Genomic DNA, 24,956 nt, shown 5'->3' on the forward strand with positions numbered 1-24,956 from the left:
ACTTGGATAAAACCATTTCATTTAGATGTTACCATATGAAGCTTGTTTAGGTAGCCTGACAAAGCATTTTATACAATACCAAAGCGACTTACAATAAAGAGAACAAACTATTTTAATGGAAATTACCAGGTCAGATTTTAAAAAGCTGTCACAATAGAGGCATTTCCTTTTTAAATACCTCTAAAAGAAAAGAGACAAAATAGTCAAACAGAGACACATGACCTGTACAAATGACCTTTTTATTTTCTCAGTCTATTGCTTTTGTTAAGTTGAAGTTGAATAGTTGAATTGGACTAAACTGAAAAATTATTTTATGAATGAATGCATTTTTAACCTCAGGCCATTTTCCTCATGAACAATTAAACTGCCTCAGGACTCCCCCATAGTGCAATAATGTAAATTCACATTTAATTCAATAAATGTACATACACCCTACCTTGCACATATATTACCACTTGCACATGTACATAAGCCATTCTGTTATATGTCCTATTATTTGTATGTCTATATATACTTTTACCTTGTTTTATATTCTGTGTCTCACTGTAATGTTCTGTGTGCACTTGTTTCTCCTATCACCCCAAAAAAGAAAAAAAAAAAGAAAAAAAAAATTCCTTGTGTATGTGAGAACACAGCAATAAAGCTCATTCTGATTCTGATTTAACATAGATTTTATAGACTGCTGGATTTATAGTTGATGGATACACTTAAGCAAATTCGTAGCATGTGTTGAGTTATACATTCTTAGAACACAAAATTCCAAGTAACCTCAATTTACATGAGGAATTTTTTCGTTGTTGGGGGGAAAATGTGGGGGTGGTTTTTCATTCTTTCTTTTTTAGTCATCTTCCATGATGCCATGATGGTGGAAATGCATTTCACCCCAGTGGGCCGTCTTCTCTAATGACTGCAGGTGTGAGTAGTTACTCCTTATCACCCGTTTAAGCCATACACATTAGTTTCTATGGGCATCACTTCACACTTCTTTTGTGCGCACTGTATCCCCAAACATGGTCACTACGACTGACCATCAGTATAAAGTGACATTTCAAGTAACTGTTTAATTAGGACCACTTAAATGTTTTTATTAATGACAACTTTAGGGTTTAGAGAGTAACAGTATCTTAGTTAAAACTAGTAAGAATTGTAAAAAAATTAAGCTTGAGTAAACTATATATATATATATATATATATATTTTAAGATAACTATTAGTATTTAAAGTGAAGTTTTTTTGCATACAAATAAATCAAACATATAAAGGGATAATTTCACCTAAAAATAAAAATTTACTGAACTTAATGTTGTTCCTGTGACATTCTTTTGTGGAACACAAAGAGATGTTAGGAAAAATGTTAGTCTCAGACATTTACTTTTGTTGCACCTTCTTTCCATACAATGAATGTGAATGGTGAATCTCCTTTTGTGTTCCACAGAGGAAAACAAAGTCATATAGGGTTGGAACAACATGAGGGTGAGTAAATTATGACAGAATTGTAATATTTGGTTAAGTTATTCCGCATGCCTGGGTGAGACTGAACAATTCCTTTAATTCATTCTCTTCTTTTTTATTCTCATGTCTAATGATTGACAACATGTTTTGGCAAATGGAGACCTAAACACTTCTAGAGAATACTGCAAGAATAAGTTGGCACAAAGGATGCTCGTACTTCGATGCTGTTAGATGTGATATGAACACTATTTCTATCTGCAAATTGTGTCGTAAGGTGTGAAACCAACTGTAAACTGTCTTTGTGTTGGACTGTGGGTTGTAAAACCTGAATCTCCTATTCAATCAGTCTGTTGTGTCTGGCCTTGTGGCATGTTGAATGATTGAAATCTATGGCCCATTAAACATGGCAAAATCCCATAGATGAGCAACAGGTGGTAATACCTTAAATCAAAGCAAAAATGGCAAAAATCTTGTGCCTGACACGTGAGGTCCTGTTTTCTGCTGGCTCTCAGCCCGACTCTACAAACTCCACTGTACGGCGTCAATATTGACTCGAGCCATTGTTGCAGGTCATTGTCACACACTTATTATACAATTAACCTTACTTTATGTGGAGGCTGAATATGGAGTGTGCCACACCTATTGTGCATGAGTCATTCTCATGTATGGGATCAGTCTCATTATAAGCAAGAGCCGGAGAATAAAGAGGAAACACATTGATGTCTCCTGGTGTTGTGTCGACAATCAAATCAAAATTTAAGTGGGGGCCTCGTAAGAGAGAGCCAGAGAATCCAGAGAAAGCCTGAAAGAAGCCAAACATCATACGTGCAATAGACGCAGAGATCCAGAATGACAGATTGGATGGTCTAAGAAAAAAGCGAGAGGGAAATAAAGTAAGGGGGGTTCGAGAGAAAAGAAAGAGTGATGGACAGAGGAAGGGGAGGAGGACGGTGGTGGAAGAAAAGCTGGAGAGACAGCAAGGGGGAAAAGGGGGGTTGAGAAGAAAGAAGTAAGAAGGAGAGAGGCAGAGGAGGGGGTTGGATAGTCGCTGGAGAAAGTTCTTAAGCTTTTTCAATGACAAGCAGATTGAAAGCCCCTCTATTCAGTCGCTCTCTGGCTTCTGTTCTCATGTAAATGGAGTCTGCAGCCTTCCCTCCATCCATCACACTGCCCGGTAGCACAGCCAGTCCTTTACGAGCCTCTCACTTGCAAAATCACAATGCCCCACAAACACTGTGGCCAGGGAAGTGGGGGTTGGGGAGGAGAGTCAGGGTGCAGTGAGGGGAGGCGGCGAGGCCACCTACACTGTGCGAGAAAGAGTTTTAAAACTGTAGCAGGATGGTAAGGTGCCACAGATAGACGAAATGTGATTGAAACTGTTTGGTAATAAAGTTCATGGTAGATTTTTACGTTAACAAATACAGTAGTATCGCTTATTACTGCAAAACAATTTAAAGCCATATGCTTTCTTAAGTCCTGGTTCTTACTTATTTACCTTTAGAAACTATTGCAATTGTATTTGTTGGTTGTTGACTGAAAGAGTTGGCAGAGCCACCCTCTAGTGTTGAATACAGGTATTACAGTTTCTCAGATTTGTTGTACAATCTCTTTATGTAATTTATTGGTTGGGTTAATTATGAGAGCCAAATGTGTGTGAAGAAATTGCGGAAATGACTCCGATAAATATTGCTTTTTTCTTGATTTCTGATTTATGGGTAGAGGATTTATCAAATGTAACTTTTGTTTACATGTATGATGACATTTGACATTACTCTGTAAATTGTTCATGAATCCATTTGTACACAAATTGTGCCATTGAAATGAATACAACAATTGACATAAAACGGCTTTATGTATGTACGGTCTGCTAATTTTTCATGAAAAAGGCCCATTCGTTCTTTGTAGATAAACAGCACGTTTTAATTGAGATTAAACATTTGGGGGTTGGTTTAAACAAATGTTTTCAAAATGAGCAATAACTTTCATTTTATTATTGAAATCTTCAAACTAATGATGTTTAATTTGAAGGTTTGCTGTACACATGCCAATGAAAGAATTAGTATTTTAAACAAATTGAGATTCAAAATGGAATTCCATAATTTGTTGAATCCAACCAACATTTATTCATATAAAAAACGGTTTGGCAAGGAACAGGTCACCTCTGCCCTTACTGTGCTGTAATAAATCTAGATTGTACAATTTAATAATAAGGAAAGGAAACAGTCAAACATGCATAATTGATGAGTTAGGCTGCATCTTTATTGGAGTCCCCCCCTCCCCCCCCTTACCAAAAACAAAATACAAAAATAACTTAATGTAGAAAAAAATTATAACCCAAGAATGCTGAAATAATAAAGTTAACTTTTTGTCCATCTCACTTTTTCTTTTTTGCATAACTCCATTCAAATTCATCTTGGCAATTACTTCCATATATCTAGGAAGCCCACAATACTCAGCCATTTTGTATCATTTACCACTCAAGTGTGATTAAACAGCTCTTTTACATAGTTTTACAGCAAATAGTGTAGCAAATATAGCAGCTACTTTGATTTCACAGTCTAGTTGGTTCTAAAAAAAACAAATAATAAAAAAACAATTTCAAAATCTTACCACTGCTTTTCATGTCAATTTAAAAGTCAATGCAGTTTCACCACCTGGTTTAAGACATTAATAAAGGAAGCTGGCAAAAACATTAACGGTAGTCCAACTACCCATTCAAAACCCTTAGGACTCACAGCTAAAAAAGCAGCCCAAGATGACTAATTGAGAGCCTGAACATACTGCTCTTAATGAAGGTGGCTTAGCTCATACTTCACAATGTATATCATGGGAGATGGATGGAGACAAAAAGATGCACATTCAGCACCTGAGTTTTATAAAATTTCTCTTATAGATACATTTAGGGGAAGATTAAATCAATAGTATCTGATTGTGGAAGAGAGGGGTGATGCATGCTCCCTACTCCATTTCAAAGTGCTTAAACTAGAATATAGAGTGAGAGATTGTGAGGCTGGAGAGAGGGGGTCTCTAGACCAGGTCTCTAGATCAAGTCAGCCACATTCATGGGCATCTCTTCTACAGTAGTGTTGTAGAAGGTCTCGATGTCCCGCAATGTACGCTTGTCATCTTCTGTCACCATGTTGATAGCCACACCCTTCCTGCCAAAACGGCCTCCTCTCCCAATCCTGAGAACGACATCACAGATTACTGAAGTTGAACCAAACTAGTCTGGTCACAGGACAGATCATAGTTTAAGAGACCCAATTTCAGTAAATACTAAAAAATCTGTAATTACTGCATTTTGGAAATATGACTGCATTGCTTCATAAAGACCAACTACAGAGGATCAATGTTACAGTTTGTTTGTTTTTAAAATCAAGGTTATAAAATGTTCCGGAGAGTGATGTGCCAAATGCAGACCTATGAATGTAATTCTCCCGGTTGGTTGGCAAGTCATAGTTGATCACCAAAGACACCTGCTGGACATCAATTCCTCTGGCCTATGAACGAAATGGGAGATATGCAAGAAAATAAGAACCAACACACTGAGACAACATTTACATTTATGCATTTGGCAGAGACTTATCCAAAGCGACTTACAGAGCATTCAAGGTATACATTTATTAGTTTGTGGTCTCTGGGAATCAAACCCAGGACCTTGGTGTTGCTAGTGCCATGCTCTTCCACGTGAGCTACAGGAACACTAACACAAGCATTCACAAGTGTTCTGTTTTCTCTTTCCACATACCATCACTGGCAATAGCATTGCCAATGAACCTATATTTGTGTCTTGTGTGGATTGTATTACAGCTATGGGGGGGTATAGAATGACCCAACCATAGTGGAACACATTCGCACTTTCTATCCCAGATACTATTACTACTCCAAAGCACTAGAGGGTGCCAAGGAGTCAGAGAAGTCTGGAGATTTGAGTGGAATTCACACAGAATAAAAAGACAACTTATGAAGCAAGAGGGATGTTGTGATGTATGTGCTCACCAGCAGATCTGTGGTAATAAGGACACGGCTAGAACCAGAGCGGAATTCCCTCATGATCAGGTCACGATCCTTCTGGTCCATATCTCCATGCTTGAAGAGTAAGACACACCAATTAGTATCTGTTTATGTATTCCTTACTGCTTGCAAAGACAGAGAAAATGGTCTATTATATGTCAGTATTCAGAAATCAGTGAGCAGAAAAAAATTATTAAAAATGTTCATGGACCATTAGATCACATAGCAACCAAAAATCAACAACAAAAAAGCAGTTAAAGGGTTTTTGCCTCACTTGTCTACTTTTGTGAAATTATTAATTTCTGACATGTGAATGAGTCTATGCGTATCTTAACATTACAGACATTAACACACAGACATTAACTTCATTGACAGTTACAAAAATACTCCGTTATGCTAACTCATGAGAGGTGAAAAAGGTAAGAAAGTCAAAAGGTGTTCGAAATGTATATTTTAGTTGATTCGTGTTTAGGCTTAATGTAATGCTTACAAGTCATTTTAATAAGGAAAATGTAGAAAATGTTACCAAACAATTTTGGCGAATTAGCTTCAGAAAAGGTGACTAGCTGAAAGGTGAGTAGTTCGCATCCCTAAATACTGATTGATATAGTCAGTACCCCATAAAATGTTGAAGTGTGAGATCTTAATTTATAACCCATTCACATGCTGTCTATTAGACATCTGCAGCAAAAAAGAGGAAATTCTGCTCTGTTGACATCCAAAAACATTCAATCATATCAGTACTTGATAAAAATGTTTGTTTTCCTCAAGTGTCAATCTGTATTAACTCCTCCTGTAAAACTCAGGAATGTTAATTAGAGCATTAACCAGAGCAGAGACGGTGAAGTCCCTGGCATGCATCTTCTCTGTGAGCCAGTCCACTTTCCGGCGTGTGTTGATGAAGATCACAGCCTGAGTGATGGTCAGAGTCTCGTAGAGATCACACAGCGTGTCCAGCTTCCATTCCTAAACACACAAAACACCACAAACCAAATTAGGTTAGAAACACCACACTAATAACCAGCAGAAATGAGTGATATACCAATATATTGGCCAGGCTGATCATTGGCCATTTTAAGATGATCAGCATTGGTTGACAACTGTAGCTGATTGGCCAATTAACAGAAGTGACAGTTCCAAAATCTAAACACTACAGGTCGACCGATATATCGGTTTTACGTAAGTCACTACCCAAATGTTTAAATGTCAAGATTGTTACCATCTATTTGCATTAGTTTATATCCAGCTGGTCACGTTTATGCATTCGTTAGCCAGCTAAGTTGCATATTTAAAGCTAGTGACACGAGAAAGCAAATTAATATCTTCATGCAGCTGAGAGAATCGTATAAACAAATCATAAACGCATCTGATTTCAGTTAAATTTTTTTATCCTCACTGTAATACGATGACTTCAGATCTATAACATTCTTTTTTTTTTTTCCTCCCCTTTTTCTCCCCAATTTGGAATGCCCAATTCCCAATGTGCTTTAAGTCCTCATAGTGGCGTAGTGACTCGCCTCAATCCGGGTGGCGGAGGACGAATCTCAGTTGCCTCCACGTCTGAGACCGTCAATCCGTGCATTTTATCACGTGGCTTGTTTAGCGTGTTACCGCGGAGACATAGCGCGCATGGAGGCTTCACGCTATTCTCTGTGGCATCCACACACAGCACACCACACGCCCCACCGAGAGCGAGAACCACATTATAGCGACCACGAGGAGGTTACCCCATGTGACTCTACCCTCCCTAGCAACCAGGCCAATTTGGTTGCTTAGGAGACCTGGCTGGAGTCACTCAGCACGCCCTGGATTCGAACTCACGACTCCAGGAGTGGTAGTCAGCGTCTTTCCTTGCTGAGCTACCCAGGCCCCAGATCGATCACATTCTTGTGCTAAAAAAAAAGGCTAGACACAGTGCAACAAATACAGTTTAACAGTAAGCAGTTGTCTCAATATGCTTTTAAAGTTCTTTTTAATTAGACACATCATCTAAAAAAACAGCGCTCCTGCACGAGATGCTGAATAAACAAAAAAAAAGGGAAACAAAGACGTTTGTCTAGCACGCGTTTACATAGAAAAACAAATGGATGGTTGCAAAAGCGTTCGGTGTGAACAGTCCCTTACAGTTGGTGGAGGTCTTTGGCCATTGCGTCTTGCTCTCTTATAAGCGTTTCTCAGATTAAGCAATGAGTTGTTTAAATGCTTTGTCAGGAAAGATGTTCAACTTGAAAATGTGTGTCTCAAGTTCCTCGCGTTCAGTTCCATTCTGTTGAGTTCCGTCTGTTTAAACAGCCTCAGGCCTGGGCTCATAGTCTGAGCTGCTTCACCACCGAGTTCAGCCGAATACCACTGCTATCAGTGAATATTGCTATTCTACATATAACTGTATTGAATAAAAAACAATGTGGTATTTCACTGTTATTATGAAGCTTGAGTCTGGAGTAGTAGGAATCAGTGCAAGTGTAACACCATGTGAACTGTCTACTGAAGCGTTCCCCCCCCCCCCCCCTCATTTTACTTTTGACTTAACATTTGAGAATATGGACCGAGTAAAACTTTATTTATTTTATGCACATTAGTTGAGAATGAAATGCTCTTTTTTTAACAGCCAGGATAGGAATGTTCTATGCAATAATATAACAGTGCTGAATGGTTTATGTATTTATTGCGCTCTCTTGTGGACTAAGGAAACAACGTCAATTTAAAAAAATCAGCTGACTTTAAAATTCTAATATTAGTTCATATATATTAATATTTATATATTGATTTCATTTTAAAAAGTATATATTCATGGTTCAGTCAGTATTGGTTATTTTTGTAATAAAGTTCAGCATTATTTTACTTTGTTATTTTTTCATTCAGTATCAATTTTAAAAATATCGTTTGATTAATCGGTTATCAGCAGGTACTGCCCAACTTAGTTATCGGCATCGGCAAAATCCACTATCGGTTGACATCTACTAAACAGTCTTGTGTACATGTGTACATTTGACATGTCACCATTGTATTGACCATTGGCCACTCTAGATTAAAGATATTAACAAAACACCAAACTGACCTTATTAACTAGGGCTGAACGATTTGGACAAAAAAAATCGAATTGCGATTATTTTGAAAAAAAATGCGATTTGAACTGCGATATGATAAACATAAAACAAAAAATGTGTGATTCCTTTTAACCAAAATGAAACCATGTTGCCCATGCTTTACTGCCAACTGGAAATACTGTTATAGAAAGGGTGTTCACACTTGAGTCCCTATTCATGCATCACAATCACTATTCATAATTATTATTTTTAAACCCAGTCAACCTGAATTTTGTATTATTGCAATAATAGTAATAATAAGACATTGTTATAGAAATATATTATTGTATAATAATAATTATCATTATTACGATCATAATTTATTATTATTATTTAATAGTAATTTATTTATTTAATAATTTCTTAACTTACTATGCAGTCCCAGTAAATCCTCAAGCCTTTATTTCGGTGGAAGCTTTTATTTTGAAAACTGAAGGGACGGAAGTTTATGTTATTTGAAGTTGAGTTGACAACAGTTTTAATGCAGTGAAATGTTCTCATCTGCCTTGCTGTCAACAAAAACCCATCTCATGGGGTTATTTTAAATGTGTATTGTAAATGGTAGTGGCCAAACATAGAGGTATGTGAAATTACGCAAATGTGCAATTAAATTAAAGCTGGGGCGCTTTAAATAATGTGCCAGTGCACGTTAGCACACCTAACTGAACTCAGAGCACATGTCAATCAGGGCACCAGATTGTGTATGGAGCACAGAACCACATGTGTAATACACTGATCCCGTTTACATGTATTTAAGAAAGCACTACACACTACAGACAAAACAGCCATGCACATAGGTGCAGCACAGAAGGCAGCATGTTGAGACAATTTATTTAATTAAAATCGCAGCCCTCGCGGTTTGAAAATCGAACTGGGTCATATTGCGATTTCGAGTTTCAGTTAATCATTCAGCCCTACTATTAACAGTCAGTGGTCAAAATCAATACACTAACACACATTATTGAATACACAAAACTTCCAATTAAAACCCCTGAAAAATTCTGTTGTGTTCTACATTCCACGGTTTATGTATATATACGGCAATTTATTCAGAGGCATCATGCCCATTCAGACTGAGGCACATGCCCCTTTAGATTTTTGAGACAAGAGGATTTTGAATGGATTATTTGAAATTCCAAAAACCTTTGATAATTACTGTAAATTAAATGATTACTGAATGTAAAAAATAAAGTCTATAGCAAAAAAGCTTTATTCTTATGTCTAAATTTTGTCAGTCCAATCGAGTCACATGTTCCGCTATAGGCAGCGTGCTGTGTCTACTTTGGAGATTGCACTCACGGGGAAGGTCGAGCACAAATGGAAAATGGCAATAAAAACAAATTAATTGCATCAACTACACTGCAGTTAACATTTGCCAACTACAGTGCATTCAGAAAATATTCAGACCCCTTCATTTTTTTCCCCCACATTTTGTTATGTTGCAGCCTTATGCTAAATGCTTAAAATAATAATAATAATAAAAATAAAATCACATCAATCTACACTCCATACCCCATAATGACAAAAACCCAAATTTTTGATAACTTTGCAAATTTATTAAAAATAAAAAACTTAAATATCACTCTGACATAAGTCAAGTCAACCTTTCTTTATAGAGTGCATTTAAAAACAACAGAAGCTGACCCAAAGTGCTTTACAGATCAAAAAAACAAAATGACAGATTGATTTAAAAACATATTGATTTAAAGTTAAATATAAAACATAAAATAAAAACATTTAAAATACAACATCATGTATTTATCTATTTCAAACTATTCAATTATCTATTCAAAAGGTACAGAATATAAATATGTTTTTAAAGAAAATTTAAAAATGGCCAATGATGAAGCTGACTTCACATGGAAAGGGAGACTGTTCCAGAGATTAGGACCTATCACAGAAAAGGCACGGTCACCCTTAGATCTATAGCGACAACGAGGAACCCTTAATAAAAGTTGATCAGAAGACCTGAGCCCTCTGGTGGGGGAGTAAGGGTGTAGAAGGTGATATACAAGTATTCAGACCCTTAACTCAGTACTTAGTTGAAGCACCTTCGGCAGAGATTACAGCCTCAAGTCTTTTTGGGTACGATGCGACATGCTTTGCACACCTGGATTTGGGGATTTTCTGCCATTCTTCTCTGAAGATCCTTTCAAGCTCTGTCAGGTTGGATGGGGACAATTGGTGGACGGCCATTTTCAGGTCTCTCCAGAGATGTTCGACTAGGTTCAAATCCGGGCTCTGGCTGGGCCACTCAAGGACATTCACAGAGTTGTCCGTAAGCCACTCTTGCGTTGTCTTGGCTGTGTGCTTTGGGTCATTGTCCTGTTGGAAGGTGAACCTTCGGCCCAGTCTGAAGACTTGAGTACTCTGGACCAGGTTTTCATTAAGGATATCTCTGTATTTTGCTGCGTTCAGCTTTCCTTCAACCCTGACCAGTCCCCCAGTACCCCAGTCCCTGCCGCTGAAAAACACCCCCACAGCATGATGCTAACACCACCATGCTTCATCATAGTCTGAGAGTCCTTTAGGTGCTTTTTATGCATCTTGCACTGAGGAGAGGCTTCTGTCTGGCCACTCTGCCATAAAGCCCAGATTGGTGGAGTGTTGCAGTGATGGTTGTCCTACTGCAAGTTTCTCCCATCTCCAGACATGATCTCTGGAGCTCAACCAGAGTGACCATCGGGTTCTTGGTCACCTCTCTTACCAAGGCCCTTCTCCCCCAATTGCTTAGTTTGGCTGGGCAGCCAGCTCAAGGAAGAGTCCTGGTTGTTCCAGACTTCTTCCATTTGAGAATTATTGAGGCCACTGTGCTCTTGGGAACCTTCAATGCAGACAAATTTTTTTTGTAGCCTTCCCCAGATGTTTGCCTTGACACAGTCCTGTCTCTGAACTCTACAGGCAGTTCCCTTTGACCTCATGGCTTAGTTTTTACTCTGATATGCATTTTCAGCTGTGAAACCTTATATTGACAGGTGTGTGCCTTTCTAAATCATGTCCAATCAATTGAATTTGCCACAGGTGGACTCTAATCAAAGTGTAGAAACATGATCCAGAGAAACAGGATGCACCTGAGCTAAATTTCATGCATCATAGCAAAGGGTCTGAATACTTATGCTTTGTCATCATGGGGTATGGAGTGTAGATTCTGAATGCACTGTATGTCTGATCTCTGTGGAACAGTCAATCAGTTTGTTTCATAGTCAAATGTAGATTACGTCTATGTTTTTGTTTGATCAGTCGCCGTTCATTTCTTTGCTGAAATGCATTTGACAGGTTTTGCGGTGTCTTTAAACTCTCTTCGTGATTAAAAGCAGCGGCTTATTTTATCTTTTTTTTTCCTCCTTTGCAGTCATTATAAAAACTAAGTAAAGAAAAGTGGTTTTACATAGCCACAGGATCCATATTTTCAATGGAAGAAAGGCGCCACAGGCGGCTGAATGGATTGAGGCTGCAGCTCTTGTCAAGCTCATTCATGAGACATCTACATCTTGTCTTGCATGACTGCTTACGGCACACACTGCGCAAAATACAAATATGTTATCTTTTAGCGGCTACTGCATGTCATTGACTCAGAGATGACTTCAATCAGCTAGCATTTAGCTTTTATTTATTCAGTCCCTTCAGTATTCGGCACACTCTTATCTGATCAATCACTCCCTGATCTCTATATAGTGCATTATGTGGCAATCACTGCATATAGAATAGTGAACAAGTGAGTGATTTCATATTTAGCTTGAGTTCTACTCGTGGTTAAATTATTTTATGGAGAAATAATACACTCATGGAGAATTGCCTCTTTCCGAGATAGGCTACAAGTTTTCACTCTTTATTGAGCTGAAGCAGTTGTGGGCCAGTTGTGGGCCTTTTGCACCACCTCTCGTGTTGTGTATGGAAAATGCCTGAACAAAAGAGGTGGGAAGATCACAAAAAAAGTGATGTAAAACCACCTAAAGGTGTCAGACATGCATTCCACCTCAAAAAATTTAACCCAATGTAACTATTACTGATATACATTTATTGACAAATGCTGCAAACGTAATTGTTTTATAAAAAAAAAATTGTGGGATACTGGGTTGTTTTTTAGGGGGGTGGGCCGAAATAGGTGCATGATACCATGAATGTATTCGTGCTGCTTTGCAAAAAACAATCCCAATATAAGACAGACAGTCATATCAAGTTCTCAGCACTGTACCTCTTTTTCAACGTTGATGTAGAACTGGCGAATACCCTCAAGAGTGAGCTCCTCTTTCTTCACCAGAATGCGCACAGGCTCACGCATAAACTTAGTAGTGACATCCAGCACCTCTGCGGGCATTGTGGCTGACAACAGCACCACCTATAGGACAAATGACAGATGACACCTGGGTTTATGCTTTGGCCTATTCATCTAACTGGCCACTGTTATCAACAAAGGAATCTGTGACCTCTCAAATAAAGCTGGGTGTCCTAAAAGGCTAAATAATATTATAGAAACCTCTCCCAGTCTTAACAGAATAATAGGAGGTGATGGAAATCAGCTTTGACTGAAAGAAGCAACAACATGCAATGTTCACATAATTTATATTTTTTCTCTAACTGTTGCCCTGAGTGCATTATGTTGTCAAAAACAGATTCACAAATACAGTCAAGCATGCAAAAATGAGCATTCTCCCAGTAACAGCACAAACAGCAAACATGGCCCGTTTCATAATCTAACCTGTGTGCTGGTACCAAGTTTTTGGAAGATCTCGTAGATCTGGTCCTTAAAACCACGACTCAGCATTTCATCGGCTTCATCCAGCACAAACATTTTAATGTACTTTGAAGCTGGAATAGAAATGAATACAATTAATCATACATCACTGAAGACTATTTTCAACACATGCAATTAAGTTGGTGGGAGTTAAAAAGAACAGTTCACCCTCAAAATGAAAACTGTCATATGCTCGTCCTCATGTCGGTCCAAACCTGAATAATTTTGTTTTCTGCCTTCCATTGAACACAAAAGGAGAAATATTCACGATGCTCTTTTCCATTCACTGCAAGTTGAATGTGGCTGTCAAGCTCCATCAAAGTACTGTAAAAGTGCCATATAAGCACCATAAATGTAATCCATCTGACTTGTGTGCTACATTCCAAGTGTTATGAAGCCATCCGATAGAGCTCAGTGTGAAAAAGACCAAAATTTAAATTTTTTGATGAAAGTCTTGCCCTCTTGCTCTAAAATTACATTAACGCTTTTGCACATTCAAACCTTGTGCATCACGAGACGTGAGATCCCATGAAGTTTTGCGAGCGCTCTCCTTGTATCATGAATTCAATAGGCTGGATTTTCAATAAATAATGGATTAAATTTCAGTCTGTTCCTAACACAAAACTATCGTATGACTTAAATAAACTGGACAATTTGGGACAGCTTTGTAATATTTTTTCTCTCTCTCTCTCAAATCCAGTGCTTTTTGCTAAATATTTGTGTTCCATGGATGAAAAACAAAATCTTATGGGTTTGGACTGGAGCGACCAGAGGGTGAGTAGATAACAGAATTTAAATTTTTGGTGTATCATCCCTTGAATGTGAATCATGACAGAAAATGTAAGTTAAATAATCTACACACACATTCAGGAGCAAAGAAATACAGATTATATACAAGATCCCAAACAGCACTCACAGAGGAACTTGCGACTGAGCATGTCGAAGACGCGGCCCGGGGTTCCTACTACAATATGCGGTGCCTCGGCCTGCAGCTTTTGGACCTCATTGCGTACATTGGTCCCACCAATACAGGCATGGCATGTTGCACCCATGTAGTCTCCAAGAGCCAGGATCACTTTCTGGATCTATATGCATGGAGAACAATTTCCAGTTCACATAAAAGCATAATAAATGTGTAACAAAGGGTTAAGGTTGGGAAAGGAGGAGGTGGGAACTGGATTTGAAACACAAAACGCACACACTGTAGCTGCATGTGGCTCTCTCTCCCAAACTGCCACGTCCCGCTGCAATTATCCTTCTCCTCGGCTGATTAGCCCGATTGGGGGCCGGGCGTGTGTAGTCACGGCCCGGCCCCGCCCTCCTCCTCGTCACAAAATGATTTGCTATTCAAATCGATAATCAATTTAGCCCAGGTTCACAGAACTAAAACACTTCTTTGACAAATACAAAATGTCTGGGATTGCACTGAGTGTATGGATAGCAAATACATTCACAACGCATTAGATAAAGTCAGTGTGTTGCATTCCAGCATCAGTGTTGTGTGAAGGTGCTGCACTATAATAAATATGGCTCTAGAGAATTAGCCTACCCACACACTTTTTTAAAAACAAAAGTAATGTAAAAATATCTAATGCACGACTTAAGGGAATATTCCGGATTCAATACAAGTTAAGCTCAATCGACAGCATTTGTTGCATAATATTGATTACCATAAAAATTAAATTTGACTTGCCCGCCCCTCCTTTTCTTTTTCTGGGTTTCATTGAGGCACTTACAATGGAAGTGAATGGGGCCAATCCGTAAATGTTAAAATACTATTGTAAAAGTATAGCCATAAGACATAAACAACATGATTGTTAACATGATTTAAAGGGAGTACACCCAAAAATGAAAATTCAGTCATTGTTTACTTACCCGTGTTGTTATAACCCTATATGACTTTCTTTTTCTTAAAAGTGCTGTAAGTGATTTTTTCATGGAAATGTATTCAAAAAATTTTGCTACTCCCTGAAAGATATTAATGAAATATGTGTCATGAGACATCTCACCAGGTTCTGTGACCGCTCTAGACTCTGTAGACAGCGGGCCGCGTTCTCCGACGCTTTCTGCCTGTCATTCATTTTGTGCGTTCTCATAGTATTGTAGTTGCAGCAAATTATTGAGGCTTACTGCCATTTTTACACCATGTTGTTCATAACAGTTGTCAGTTGAGGGTGCTATTTTGCTGCTTTTATTTTAAACAACCGTATCTGGACGATGTCGTTTTCAATAAAGCTCATTTGGTATCTTTGGAGTGTGGGGTTTTGGAAAGAGGGGGTGTGGCTAATCCAACGGCTCAGTCTTGTGGAAGTAGAAAGGCTAAAATCACTTACAGCAACACAAAGGGAGAAACAGAGAAAAAAAAATTGTGCTCAGTGATGTCATAAAATGGCAGTTTATGGTGACTACCTCTTCAAGTTTCAAATGAATGCAAAAGTATAATTCAGAAGTCTAATAAATTATTCCATGAGACTCATGATTGTTATGAAAACATACGATAAGGTTTGTTGAAATTAAAACCGAAATCTGATGTATTATTAAAAAAAAAAAAAAAAAAAAAAAAGTATCAATTGTTCAAGCAATCGATAGAATGTAACGTCGCTCGTCACTGCTGGTTAGGACAAAAATTCTGATTAACATAGAAAATACCTTTTATCGCATGTCGTTTGCTGTCGGGTTGGGACATGGTGTGACTGTGGCTGCCTGTTCTCTATGTTTCTGTTTGATTTCAGAGTACTCCCTTAAAAGAAATAAGGCTGGGCATAGAAATGCATCAATTCTTCGACCACAAACTCTTCAGACATGTTTAGTAAGTTCTGTTCTCTGTTGCATCAAATTAAAATCAATGCTATACTGTCAAATGTGCATTTCCGCAACAAAATAATATAAAATATATAATAATGTCACTATTTTTTGTTTCTATCATTTAAAAAAAAATTAAGGACAAATAATAAATACTAATAATAATAATATTATATAATATATATATATATATATATATATATATATATATATCATATACACACACACACACACACACATATACATACACCGATCAGCCACAACATTAAAGCCACCTGCCTAATATTGTGTAGGTCCCCCTCGTGCCGCCAAAACAGCTCTGACCATTGAGGCATGGACTCCACAAGACCTCTGAAGATGTCCTGTGGTATCTGGCACCAAGACGTTAGCAGCAGATCCTTTAAGTCCTGTAAGTTACGAGGTGGGGCCTCCATGGATCAGACTTGTTGGTCCAGCACATCCCATAGATGCTCAATCGGATTGAGATCTGGGGAAGTTGGAGGCCAAATCAACACCTTGAACTCTGTCATGTTCCTCAAACCATTCCTGAACAATTTTTGCAGCATGGAAGGGCGCATTATCCTGCTGAAAGAGGCCACTGCCATCAGGGATACCGTTGCCATAAGGGGTGTACGTGTTCTGCAACAATTGTTTGGTAGGTGGTATGTGTCAAAGTAACATCCACATGAATGCCAGAACCAAAGGTTTCCCATCACAACATTGCCCAGAGCATCACACTGCCTCCGCCGGCCTGCCTTCTTCCAATAGTGCATCCTGGTCCCATCTCTTCCCCAGGTAAATGATGCACATACACCCGGCCGTCCACATGATCTAAAAGAAAACGTGATTCATCAGACCAGGCCACCTTCTTCCATTGCTCCATGGTCCAGATCTGACGCTCACGTGCCCATTGTAGGCACTTTTGGTGGTGGACAGGGGTCAGCATGGGCACTCTGACCGGTCTGCGGCTATGCAGCAAGCTGCAATGCACTATGTGTTCTGACACCTTTCTGTCATGGCCAGCATAAAGTTTTTCAGCAATTTGTGCTACAGTAGCTCTTCTGTGGGATCCGACCAGACGGGTTAGCCTTCGCTCCTCAAGCGCATCAATGAGCCTTGGGTGCCCATGACCCTTTCGCCGGTTCACCAGTTGTCCTTCCTTGCACCACTTTTGGTAGGTACTAACCACTGCATACCAGGAACACCCCACAAGACCTGCCATATTTTAGATGCTCTGACCCAGTCGTCTAACTATCACAATTTGGCCCTTGTCAAAGTCGCTCAGATCCTTACACTTGCCCATTTTTCCTGCTTACAACACATGAAATTCAAGAACTTACTGTTCACTTGCTGCCTAATATATCCCACCCTTTGACAGGTGCCACTGTAACGAGATAATCAATGTTATTCACTTCACCTGTCAGTGGTTTTAATGTTGTGGTTGATCAGTGTATATACATAAATAAATATATATAAACTCAGCAAAAAAAAAAAAAAAGTCCCTTTTTCAGGACACTATGTTAAAGATCATTTTGTAAAAATCCAAATAACTTTACAGATTTTTATTGTAAAGGGTTTAAACAGTGTTTTCCATGCTTGTTCAATGAACCATAAACAATTTATGAACATGCACCTGTGGAACGGTCATTAAGACACTAACAGCTTACAGACGGTAGGCAATTAAGGTCACAGTTATAAACACGTAGGACACTAAAGAGACCTTTTCTACTGACTCTGAAAAACACCAAAAGAAAGATGCCCAGGGTCCCTGCTCATCTGCGTGAACCTGCCTTAGACATACTGCATGGAGGCATGAGGACTGCAGATGTGGCCAGGGCAATAAATTGCAATGTCTGTACCGTGAGACACCTAAAACAGCGCTACAGGGAGACAGGAAGGACAGCTGATCGTCCTTGCAGTGGCAGACCACATGTAAAAACACCTGCACAGGATCGGTACATCCGAATATCACACCTGCGGGACAGGTACAGGATGGCAACAACAACTGCCTGAGTTACAGCAGGAATGCACAATCCCTTCATCAGTCCTCAGACTGTCCGCAATAGGCTGAGAGAGGCTGGACTGAGGGCTTGTAGGCCTGATGTAAGGCAGGTCCTTACCAGACATCACCGGCAACAACATCGCCTATGGGCACAAACCCACCTTCGCTGGACCAGACAGGACTGGCAAAAAGTGCTCTTCACTGACGAGTCATGGTTTTGTCTCACCAGGGGTGATGGTCGGACTCGCGTTTATTGTTGAAGGAATGATCGTTATATCGAGGCCTGTACTCTGGAGCGGAATCGATTTGGATGTGGAGGGTCCGTTATGGTCTTATGGTGTGTCACAGCATCATCGGACTGAGCTTGTTGTCATTGCAGGCAATCTCAACGCTGTGCGTTACAGGGAAGACATCCTCCTCCCTCACGTGGTACCCTTCCTGCAGGCGCATCCTGACATGACCCTCCAGCATGACAATGCCACCAGCCATACTGCTCATTCTGTGCGTGATTTCCTGCAAGACAGGAACGTCAGTGTTCTGCCATGGCCAGCGAAGAGCCCGGTTCTCAATCCTATTGAGCACATCTGGGACCTGTTGTATCGGAGGGTGAGGGCTAGGGCCATTCCCCCCAGAAATGTCTGGGAACTTGCAAGTGCCTTGGTGGAAGAGTGGGGTAACATCTCACAGCAAGAACTGGCAAATCTGGTGCAGTCCATGAGGAGATGCACTGCATTACTTAATGCAGCTGGTGGCCACACCAGATACTGAATGTTACTTTTGATTTTGACCCCCCCTTTGTTCAGGGACACATTATTCCATTTCTGTTAGTCACATGTCTATGAAACTTGTTCAGTTTATGTCTTAGTTGTTGAATCTTTTTATGTTCATACAAATATTTACACATGTTAAGTGAGAGGACGTTTCCTTTTTTACTGATACACACACACACACACTGGCAGCCAAAAGTTTGGAACAATGTACAGATTTTGCTGTTTTGGAAGGAAATTGGTACTTTAATTCACCAAAGTGGCATTCAGCTGATCACAAAGTATAGTCAGGACATTACTGATGTAAAAAACAGCACCATTACTATTTGAAAAAAGCCATTTTTGATCAACTCTAGACAGGCCCCATTTCCAGCAGCCATCACTCCAACACCTAATCCTTGAGTAATCATGCTAAATTGCTAATTTGGTACTAGAAACTCATTTGCCATTATATCAAACACAGCTGAAAGCTATTTGGTTCGTTAAATGAAGCTTAACATTGTGTTTGTTTTAGAGTTGCCACAGTATGCAATAGACTGGCATGTCTTAAAGACAATACTAGGTGAAAAATGGCAAAAAAGAAACAGCTTTCTCTAGAAACTCGTAAGTCAATCATTGTTCTGGGGAATGAAGGCTATTCAATACTTGAAATTGCCAAAAAAACAGATGATTTCATATAAAGGTGTACACTACAGTCTTCAAAAACAAAGGACAATTGGCTCTAACAAGGACAGAAAGAGATGTGGAAGGCCAGATGTACAACTAAACAAGAGGATAAGTACATCAGAGTCTCTAGTTTGAGAAATAGGTGCCCCACATGTCCTCAGCTGACAGCTTCATTGAATTCTACCCACTCAACACCAGTTTCATGAACAACAGAAAAGAGAAGACTCAGGGGTGCAGGCCTTAAGGGAAGAATTGCAAAGAAAAAGACACTTTTGAAACAGAAAAACAAAAAGAAAAGGTTAGAGTGGGCAAAGAAACACAGACATTGGACAACAGATAATTGGAAAAGAGTGTTATGGATCTTAACCCCATTGAGCTTTTGTGGGATCAGGTAGACTGTAGAGGTGCGTGAGAAGTGCCCGACAAGACAGCCACATCTATGGCAAGTGCTACAGGAAGTGTGGGTTGAAATGTCACCTGAGTATCTGGACAAACTGACAGCTAGAATGCCGAGGATCTGCAAAGCTGTCATTGCTGCACATGGAAGATTTTTTGATGAGAACTCTTTGAAGTGATTTAATAAGTTCCAAATTGTAATATTAATTTTTCACTTTATTAATGTCCTGACTATACATTGTGATCAGTTAAATGCCACTATGGTGAATAAAAGAACCAATTTCTTTCCATAAGAGCAAAATCTGTACATTATTCCAAACTTTTGGCCGCCAGTGTAATAAAGTGGCCGGTGAGTGTATATACATATGTGTTGAGGCATATCATTATTTGACAGTTATTACTACAGCTATCGGAGCTTCCAGAGCCCTTCAAGTGTCAAAAGCCCAGTAAATAATAAACACACACATGACAAGGCAAACATGAATAACACATCTATAATTAATCGAAGGTCATTTTAATCTATTACTCCAGCGACGTGCGTGAAAAACGGGTCCGGCGTTGCAGTTGTCATGCACTGCTGCTAAAACAAATCCTAGGGGAATTCCTGTAAGTACTTTTCAAAAATGATATGCTTCACATTTCTGCCTTTAAACCCTCCAAAAATTGGCCCCATTCACTTCCATTGTAAGTGCCTCACTGTAACCTCGATTTTTGCTTTTTTTTTTTTTTTTTTTAAGAAAAGAAGGAACAAAATAAATTTTTCTGTTAATCTACATTATGCCACAAATGCTGTTAATTGAGCTTAACTTGTATTGAAACTGGAATATTACATAAATATAACATGCTTAGTTTTTTTGCAATGCAATAATGCAATAATGTAAAAAAGTTATATTCCCACTGTCCAACTTTCTATCTTGACAAGTAACGAACGTGGGTTAAGGTCCACAACATGTACAGTAAATGACATGTATTTGAAAAACCTGATCATTAAAAAAAAAAAAAAAAAAAAATCAAAATATCTTGAAATATCCTATATACAAAATCCTGTTTCTGACACCACAAGAACTCCAACATCTGTTGTATAGCTGAACTGCTGACAGCATAGTTCTGTTGCAAGTGAACCAAGCATTGAACAATGAGACACTACTAACCTGCTGAGCCAGTTCACGGGTGGGAGCCAGGACCAAGGCCTGAGTACCTCTCAGTTCGATGTCAATCTGCTGCAGGATGGAGATGGCAAAGGTGGCAGTCTTTCCTGTACCTGACTGGGCCTGTGCAATAACATCATATCCTGGCGTACAGAGACAGACAACAGTGAAAGAAATGGAAAACATTCAAATGATAATGGATATTACAGGATGTTCAAGCATTTGGGTGACAGCAGCCTAATGGTTTTGGTTCTGATTTGGGTAGCTATCACCCAAGATGCAGGATCATCAATGAGTTACTGAGATACCAATCACAATGGACACTTTTCACACGTCCGCGAAGCGGAAGTCGTCATAGTAGGATAAACTTAAATGCCGGTGAATAGGGGACCACAGCAAATTTATTTTTTGCTTACCCGTTTGCTCCAACAGCAAAAGAAAACAATTCTTTATGCATATTTATTCTTTACAATTACGCTTACACAGCTTTGCAAAAGAAAAAAAATATATAGAGCGCTGGATAACAGCAGTAAGAAGAGAGAAACAGGCCAAATTTTGTCACTCCCTCAGCAGCTGTGTTAGAAGCCTCCACACAGCTATGGTAACTGATTTTTAAAAACTTATTCAAGGGTAATATAATGCAAAGTACAATTTTATAAATTTACACTAAATATTTTAAAAATTAGAAATCTAAAAAAGTTTGCTATATTTATGTTGTTAAAGAAGGCAGAAACGCGTCAAAACAGGACCCTGTGAAAAGGGTCAATTGTGCCTATGACAAGCCAACTAAGTGTGTCCTGCAATAATCATTTTGGATAAGATTTAGCAGTGGTAAAATACGTAAACAAACACACAAAATGCTAATCACTTTGCATATTACATGCCATGAAACACAATCACAAGTGAAAATAGGATATGACAACCAATTATAAGGAACTGAGCAAACGTAGGAGTCATTTTTACAATGAGCTCAGATTTTGTTTTAAAAATAAATCTACTCTCAACCCTTCTGTTCTGTTTGGGGTCCAAGAGACCTCGAAGCCCTCTTAATAGATATAAAAAAATAAATTAAATTATATATATATATATATATATATATATATATATATATACACACACACACACGTTATATATCGTTACTTAACTCTTAACAACCCCTTTTTTATTATTGCATTTCACTACAATGTGTTTTTGCTGTGGTTAAATTGACCCCAAACAGTCACAACAATTCTAGAACAGTCAGATTTTTTAAAATTGCAAGACTAAGGCTACGTAACATTAATCCAGATACATTTGAAAATGATGTTTTCGAAATGCTTTTAGTCCACACTGCCATTTTTAAGCCTTTTCCAAAAGTTTCTCACCCACACTGAAATTTATAAAAACTCCTAGAATCCCCTTAATAAGCATGCAAAAAAAAAAAAATCCCCGTTCCATGTACGGTCTGAAACACAATTGTCCTCATGCTCCATTGCCAGACAGCAATTCCAAGTAAACTTCCTTTTGCCTTTGAAGGAATGCAATGTGAAAGTTGTACAGAATAATATTTATCTTTAACAACGCTATCAAAGTGAATAACAGGCACAACAACGGCGCTACAACATGGGCCATTATCTTGATTGTTTTGGGTTGAATGGATCACACAACTGCATCACATGACAAAAAGTGTCATCGTTTTCAGATATCCCCGTTTTCCCTATCTACACTACAATGCAGAGAATTTGGGAGAACTTGGGAGAGCATTTTTAAAAAGCTCAGTTTTCGCTGTCAAAAACGCAATCTCAAGTGTGGATGGAAGGCCAGAACTTTGAGAAAAAGATGCATTTTCAAATTAAAACATATTAGTGTAGACGTGGCCTAATTTGTGATAAAACATAGCTAAAGCTTCAATTATTTCTGTCAGCAGAATTTTGGTTAGGTCAGAAAAACAAATAAAGGATTTTCCTTTATAAATGCATCATTAGCCGCATTTCCACTATCGGGCCAGTGCCAGCCAGGGCTATCAACTGGTCAGCCGGTTCCAATAACCTCGGACCTCGAGACCAAAATTTATCTGCATTCCCACCATCGGGCCAATAGCCCCGCAGCGTTGTCCTAAAACACACCCTTGATATGCCGCCCTGGTGCCAACGTCACATACCCTGTCCATTTCACAAGTAAGAGGGAAGCTCAAGCTGAGGTATCAGACTCTGGACACTAGCTAGCACTCGAAATAAACATGGTGGAGACCGAAGCTGCCCTTTATTTGCTTATTTTGATCTTTGCTTGGTGGAGAGAACTGATTCAGCAAAAACTCTGCCTTTGACACTGACCCCGCCTCAATCCCTAGTAATCGGCAGGTCGAACACAAACTCAATCTCAACAGAACATGAGTGTTAATGAAGTGATCTTACCCTTGATACAAGGGAGAATAGCCCTTTGCTGGATGGCAGAGGGCTTTTCAAATCCATAAGCATAGATTCCCCTGAGTAGAGTCTCACGCAGGTTCATGTCATCAAAGCTGTCCACGATCTCATGCCAGTTACTCTGCAGTTACAGCAACAAAAATTAATAGAGGATGATCAAGACAACTTCATTACATCTCACTCTAAAAAGAAGACATGACTCTTGCTATTTGTCACTGAATGCATAATGCATAAAGGATAACAGGTTGGCAGTTGTTCAAATAAAGAACAGCTGACCCCCAACAGTGTGGACAAAACAATCAAAACCCCTGACAGTACATTCAGTGCCAACAGCTGGCCTGTGCCAAGAGAGACATGCAGGGTAAATAAAAATATAATGGTTAATTGTGAAAATGCTTACTTCAATGATTCCATCTGGCTCCATGCCCTCGGGGCCACTGTCTCTAGGTCTGCAAAGAAATGTCAAACAATTAGCATCATACAGTTGACATGCATGCAATGACAGCTGTCTCCACCATTTAAGAAATCGAACTACAGGAGATCAAACAAGGCACCACGACATAGTAAATGCACGTTAAACATAATTACATATCTATAACAAAATATGCAGCCTGGTAACCAGAAATCTCACCGATACAGTTTTAACCATGTGCGAATGAATATTCGGCTGTCATCGGGGACTACTTATATAAGAGGTTAGGTGTCGAGCAGTCAGTGGTCTTTGAGCACTAAATCAATTGGAACATTTGTAGGTACTGAGTTCTCAGCTAACAATATTTGGTTCCTAGAACGTTAGCTTATGGTTATAAAACCTAAAAAGAACGTTGACAGAACGTTAGAAACAAACGGGAACCACAAACTAGCGTTAGAGGAACACTGTGTGTTAGCTGGGTTGACCAGTGGAGGCATTTAATCCATATTCGCCTCATATTTCGCATATGAACCTTCATTTTGAGTTTGTGAACTGGAGAGAAAATGTGCAATGGCAATATGTCGAGCAGGCCAGTCTGCTAAGCGCTCAAAGGCTAACACCGGTAAATTTGTACAACTCATGTACCACGTCCAAGATCACAATCGTCAAGATATTTCAGCATTTCCAACCACACTTCGAAGCTGAATATCTACGGAGACTGACAACGGGTGCGCATATTAGATCGAATATATAAATAATGATTGTAAAATTCCAGCTGCCCTACCTCTCTTCATAATCTGCCGACATTATCGCAAAGGGCGAGCACACCGCGAAAATGTTATATATACTTTAACACGGTTTTCGTGCTAAAAATTTTGATTGCATCGTTTCACCGTCAGTCAGAATATGCACCGCCCCTTCTGTCATCTCATTGGGTAAAATAGACGTCATTTAACAAATGACCACCGCCTCCTAGCGTCAGATAGAGCAGAATGGGCGGCCCCTCACGCGTTAGTCCTGCCCTCGCTTAAATCTCATTGGACTAAAACTAAACCTCAAAATGTCACTGGCT

At 39.1% G+C, this 24,956-nt stretch overlaps 1 protein-coding gene across 1 annotated transcript; it reads right to left on the reverse strand.

Moving 5' to 3' along the window:
• Positions 1-3,284: 3,284 nt before the first annotated feature.
• Positions 3,285-24,785, reverse strand: LOC127426675 (eukaryotic initiation factor 4A-I-like). Its single transcript, XM_051673634.1, has 11 exons — positions 24,669-24,785; positions 23,873-23,921; positions 23,461-23,593; positions 21,071-21,210; positions 14,203-14,371; positions 13,251-13,360; positions 12,747-12,890; positions 6,294-6,431; positions 5,451-5,540; positions 4,872-4,951; positions 3,285-4,636 (listed from the first exon to the last, which is right to left on the reverse strand). Exons 1-11 carry the CDS (start codon positions 24,689-24,691, stop codon positions 4,492-4,494), a joined length of 1,221 nt encoding a protein of 406 aa, XP_051529594.1. The 5' UTR covers positions 24,692-24,785; the 3' UTR covers positions 3,285-4,491.
• Between the last annotated feature and the right edge of the window lie 171 nt (positions 24,786-24,956).

The sequence above is a fragment of the Myxocyprinus asiaticus genome, chromosome 3 (genome assembly GCF_019703515.2).
Source record: "Myxocyprinus asiaticus isolate MX2 ecotype Aquarium Trade chromosome 3, UBuf_Myxa_2, whole genome shotgun sequence".
In the NCBI taxonomy this organism is placed as follows: domain Eukaryota; kingdom Metazoa; phylum Chordata; class Actinopteri; order Cypriniformes; family Catostomidae; genus Myxocyprinus; species Myxocyprinus asiaticus.

Coding starts and splice junctions, on each gene's coding strand:
- LOC127426675 (XM_051673634.1), bottom strand. CDS start 24,691: ATGTCGGCAGATTATGAAGAGAG. Junction 14,372..21,070: donor CCCGTGAACTGGCTCAGCAG/GTTAGTAGTGTC, acceptor CCATGCATATAG/ATCCAGAAAGTGATCCTGGC. Junction 13,361..14,202: donor GCTCAGTCGCAAGTTCCTCT/GTGAGTGCTGTT, acceptor TTTCTATTCCAG/CTTCAAAGTACATTAAAATG.